Source organism: Pagrus major, chromosome 4, assembly GCF_040436345.1.
Source record: "Pagrus major chromosome 4, Pma_NU_1.0".
NCBI lineage: Eukaryota > Metazoa > Chordata > Actinopteri > Spariformes > Sparidae > Pagrus > Pagrus major.
This window is the reverse complement of record NC_133218.1, coordinates 22,012,633-22,018,436: the sequence shown is the minus strand read 5'-3', so window position 1 is coordinate 22,018,436 and position 5,804 is coordinate 22,012,633. Positions and strand designations below refer to the sequence as shown.

Genomic DNA, 5,804 nt, shown 5'->3' with positions numbered 1-5,804 from the left:
AGAATGATCAATGAATCTCCTATGTATCCAAGAATCCAGTCTGACTAACTTGTATAATATTAGGCAGACTTTTCTTGTAGATTAGTCATGGGACATGAGAACCTTTCTGGCTGCAGCTACACTAGCACCTCCTTTCAGGGCCAGATGTAGAACACGGCAAAAATAGCCTGAGGAAGCTAAAACTATTAAATCAAAATGAAAGCTAAGTCTGTCACTGTCTTTGTTGATATGTGCAGTTACACAACTTGGGAGTTTCCAAATGTTTGGTGCCATTGCAGATTCCATCATCTGGGCATCATAAAATCTGCATTGTTTCAGGACAAAATATAAGGAGACTCAAATCAGTCGAGTCCTGACAAAGATACTCCACGAAGACTTAGTCTAAACTCTGCAAGAACAGCAAAGTAAGTCTGAAATTTAATTTGGTAATAGGACCTGAAAATTATGAACGCAAGTTTGTATAATTTTGAGCTTTTTAATGATGAACTATGTAATTGTTTCTTGTTCCTTTCCTTTCTTTTCCTTTCTGTTCCTTTCCTTTCCTTTCCTTTCCTTTCCTTTCCTTTCCTTTCCTTTCCTTTCCTTTGTTATGTTCCTTTCAGACATCTTCAACATGAAGTTGCTTCTAGCAGGAATTGTTCTGTTTCTAATTGTGGAAGCCAATGCACAGTGGTACAAGTTTCCTGGTCAAGCTGTTCAAGGTTAGAAACATTTTTGCACTAACAATGTTATAAGTTATATATCCAGGATTAAGTGTTAACTTGACAATTACATGTTTCATTTCGTTTTTACTTTTTAATTTTCTCATCCGTTTTATTAAACAATATCTGCTCCTTCCCATCAGGAAGTCGTGATATGTGGCGAGCATACAGGGATATGAAGAAGGAGAATGTTATAGGCGCAGACAAGTTCTTCCATGCCAGAGGAAACTATGATGCTGCCCAGAGAGGAGCAGGGGGCAGATTCGCAGCTAGAGTTATCAGGTGAGGAGCAAGGAGCAGGGAAGCATTAGTGTGATCTGCAAGAAATAATTCTTGTTGATAAAGCTGCAGATGGACATAAGAGACATTTGGACTGGTTTTATCTTTCTCAAAAGAAAGCACTTGTTTTACTTCTCAACAGAAAATTGTTTATTTTCCCATTTCAGTGATGGCAGAGAGTTGGCGCAGAAAGTATTTTCGACGTGGTCATGGGGATAATCCATTACACCACTTTAAATTAAGCTTTGAAAAGTGTTATTTTCTGCTTGTACTGATATTCATTGTCTATTTTCCCATTTCAGTGATGGCAGAGCGGCATACCATTGGATAAAGGATCGTGATCTTGAGGAAATCGCAAGAGATCAGGAGGCCAACCGGTGGGGGCGGAACGGAGGAGATCCCAGACGCTCCTGGCGCTACTGGGTAAACGGACTTCCACATCCAATCTCAGAAGAGGATGACTAGTGAAAAAAAGTGATGAATGACATTTCTAGTGTTAAAGTTATTCACCATACAGTTGGAAGGAAATTCCTGTTATAACTATATGTTTTTCAAATATTATCATGCTTTTGCGAGAATAGATGTGTCTTTTATAACCACCATGATATTTCTGTTTAAGTTGTTGGGAAACTAAAAACAAGTAAACTCATTATAAAAGAGTTTAGCCTGGAAGAGCGTTGAAACCTCTTGCTGTGTTTATGTCTTCTGAGAATGTTGATAATAAACTGCATATGTACAACAATGGGATATATGTGTGGGGGAGTTTAAGGAGGAGGTGCAGGTGGATGTCAAATCATGTGCATCCTGTTGTTGGTTATGTGTGTTAGTGTGTGTTATCTCAAAGTAGTATATGAAGTGAGAAGAGGCTGCCTCTCCTTATTCATATCTGTGTACTGCTGATAACAACTCTTGCTTTCAAGCATTGAAGATTTATCGAAAAGTCCAATATTGTCTTTGTTTAATTAATTCATTTTCTTTAATGATGTTTTTTAAATTGTGCACTCCAGCAAAACCAATGAAACTGGCATTGGGTTGTAAAGATATCTCTTTATTTTCTTCTCCTAAATCATGTTTTTTCATTGTGCAGTCAAAAGAGTATCAATCAAACTGTTGTGTGTTTGTTCAGAATGGCTTCTGTTTTTGCAAATGAACTCTTAGTTTGTTGTTACCCACACCTGTGATCTCCTGCCTCCTAAACACCAGCCATCATAACTGCGAATGTGTTCAGAGATAACTTCAGTGATCAAACACGTTTTTTTTAAATTTGCCCATATCAGCTCGAACTTGAAAGAAACGGAAACATTTCCTTGAATGATATCTCTTTTCAGAGCAAAAGAGCTCCCCCTGGAGAGCAATAAGATGTCATCAATAACAGAATAAATCATAAGATATAATGACTCCAACATGGGTTCTTCTCAATGTTCCAACTCCCAGACAAAAAGTTAATAAAATGAACATGTGTAATGCAGCAGTGAGAGCTGGATTCAACACTGGACAGAAACAGTATTTTTATTCATAGCAACCCTTTGGTTATAGATATGTTATAGGTATGGACATAATGGCTTCGCTATGTTATCAGATGAGATGCTCAGCTCTCCTTCTCCTACATTCTTGTGGCAAGTTTATTAGAAAATATACAGACCTAGTTCTCTGTTGGTGAAAAAATGTTGCCTTACAGAGAGAGTAAGTCTGGCTCTCTGTGGCATTAGTGGATTTACTGTGTCAGATTTCAGTCCTATCTGTCTGTGACTGTATTCTTAGTGCTTCATTCAGCTTTAATGTTCATACGTGGCCACTCAGTGGCAGTGCTGGACACCACAACCATTAGTCATGGAAAATGAGAACCATGCAGGTTTTCCTTTTGTAACAACCAGGACATAAGTTGTTGCATGACATGTTTGATGTGGCCATCGTGCGACGTGACTATTGTGCATGGCACAATGTGATGTCATTGCTGAAACAATATATTTTGCAGCCCTACATTTCACGCTGGGGCAAATAAAGGTTTTCAGTAAGATCAAATATGCAGGATTAGCAATGTTAATTTTAAATTTATGTTATCAATACCAATTGTAACGGCTTTGCTGTCACCCAATCACCTTTTCTCACTTCAGTGTAAAATATGTCATAAAATGTTTTCATGACAATGTCCTGAAAATACAGTTCCACATTTGTACCATAACAAGAATGATTAGCTATTGATGAATTCACCAATGAATGATCTTCCTTTTTGCAAATGTTTTGAAAAATGTTGATGGTTAAAGACATGATATTGAGGTCTTATGTCATTCTTTCCTGTGAAAGACATAAGAGAAATATGCAAAATAATGTGAGGCATCATATTTTTCATGCAAACATTATTGTCATCATCTGAACAATCACACTGTGCAAATACAAACATAACAGAACAAACACATGGTATCACAAACACAAGTCCTCTCATCATGTTGTAGGACTTTCTCTCAAATGTTTTGCACAGTTTTTCTCTTTTTACTTTCTAAGATATTACTGCAGTTTGCTTTTGTTTTGTCATAAACTCCTCTACAATTCTTTCCAGGACCAGGTCCACAGGCAGACCATAGCACAAACTGTGAGTACACAAAAAAAGAGAAACTAAAACTAAAGCTATTAAATCAAAATGAAAGCTAAGTTTGTCAGTACCTTTGCTCACATGTGCAGTTGCACAACTCGGGAATATCCTCAGTATGTTTTGATGACATTTCAGATCTCACATGGGAATTTCCATCATTTAAAAAAATCATAACACCTGTATTGTTTCAGGACAGAATATAAGGAGACTCAGATCAGAAGAGTCCTCACAAACAAGATACTCTACGTTCGATCTGTTAAGACTCTAAACTCTGCAGGAACAGTAAAGTAAGCTTGAAATTCAATTTGGTAATATGACCTGAAAAGTATAAATGCATGTCTGTATCATTTTGGTCTTTTTAATGATGAAATATGTGATTATTTTTTCCTTTCAGACATCTTCAACATGAAGTTGCTTCTTGCAGGAATTGTTCTGTTTCTAATTGTGGAAACCAATGCACAGTGGTACAATTTTCCCGGTGAAGCTGTTCGAGGTTAGAAACATCTTCACAAGAACAATGTGTATAATTATAATGTTATATATCCAGGATTATGTGGAGAATTGCCTGTTTTTTCCCCGAAATTTCTCATCCATTTAACAAAATAATGTCTGCTGTGCTTCTCATCAGGAAGTCGTGATATGTGGCGAGCATACAGGGACATGAAGGATGCCAACTGGAAAAACTCAGACAAGTACTTCCATGCCAGAGGAAACTATGATGCTGCCCAGAGAGGAGCAGGGGGCAGGTGGGCTGCTAAGGTTATCAGGTGAGGAGCAAAAATTGGTTTTATTCTTATTTCTCACAAACGCCCGTTTGTTTTCCGTAGCTCAGTGTGAAGTACTTCTGGGATCATTTTTCAGCTCTTTAGTAATTTTCATTTACATGCTTCCACTAACCTTTATCTGTTGTTACTTCTATGCTGATGACAATTAGAGCTTTGTAGCATTTGATCACAATAGGGTCTCATGATCAAGGAATCTGCAGTTCTACCTTGATGAGTGAAATTAGTGAAATATATATATTTTATCTTATATCCTAACTTATGAATTAGGTTATGAAACTTGTTTTGACTTGTAATGAGAAAATTGTTTATGTTCCCATTTCAGTGATGTCAGAGAGAGGGGTGCAGGGGACTCTGCTGCTGATCAGGAAGCTAACGAGTGGGGGCGCAATGGAGGTGATCCCAACCACTACAGACCACCGGGACTGCCTTCAAAATACTAGTATAAAAGCCATCGACTGGTGGAAAAAAACTGATGAAAGGCATTTCTAATGTTGGAGTTATTGGCCATACAGTTTGAGGGGAATTACTGTTAGAATCGTGTGTTCATGCTTTTGATAGAATAGATGTTTATTTTATAGCCGCCATGATATTTCTGCTTAAGTTGTTAGGAAACTAAATACAAGTGAACTCATTATAAAAGAGTCTAGCTCGGAATGGGGTTCATATCATGAATCATGTGTATCCTGTTGTTGGCTACAGTTAATGTGCCTAATCCCAAATTGCTATAAGAAGTGAGAAGAGTCTGTCTTTCTATAATCATATCTGTATACTGATGATGATTACTTTTGCCTTGAAGCAATAAAGATTTATCAAAAATTAAATGTTGTGTTGTTTGGTTTTTAAGTACCAAAACTCATCTGCAGACAAGAACTGATATTTCAATTTCCACAACATTGAGTTATTGACAACACAGTGACAGTATGCAGTATTTTACACAACACACATTTACAAGAGTTGTTTTGTTTTGTCTGTTCGGTTCATTTGCAAAAAAAAAATTGCAGAAGATTTGACTCTGGACAGTGACAAAACAAGAATCATTTAATAATTATTGGAACATATTCTTTTTCATCGATATGTAGGTATGGACAAAATGGCTTCACTATGTTGTCAGATGGTGGACTGTGTAATAAAATCTGCAGCTGGCTTTCTTTTAATGTGAACCTTTCTGCAATTAAAACAACCCAGTTCACTGTTGGTGGAAAGACATCGCCTGACAAAAGGATTAAGTCTACTTCTGTGGCATTTGTGGATTTAATGTGTCATATTTCAGTCCTATCCATCTGTGATTGTGCGCTTAGTGCATCATTCAGTTGCAATGTGGATACATGGCCACTCAGTGGCAGTGCTGGACCCCACGTCACATCTGAGGCTGAAGCACTTCAGAGGGAGTCTTCCATCAGCTCACTATTGATAACATAATAAAGTCATTGTGATCCATTCTGGGTGATA

The 5,804-nt window shown here is 37.3% G+C and overlaps 1 protein-coding gene across 1 annotated transcript; it reads left to right on the top strand.

The window, feature by feature from the left end:
- The first annotated feature begins 335 nt into the window (after positions 1–335).
- Positions 336–5,153, top strand: LOC140994276 (uncharacterized). Its single transcript, XM_073463843.1, has 8 exons — positions 336–404; positions 603–701; positions 845–983; positions 1,283–1,444; positions 2,068–2,075; positions 3,965–4,063; positions 4,199–4,337; positions 4,678–5,153. Exons 2-8 carry the CDS (start codon positions 614–616, stop codon positions 4,793–4,795), a joined length of 753 nt encoding a protein of 250 aa, XP_073319944.1. The 5' UTR covers positions 336–404; positions 603–613; the 3' UTR covers positions 4,796–5,153.
- Positions 5,154–5,804: the final 651 nt, after the last annotated feature.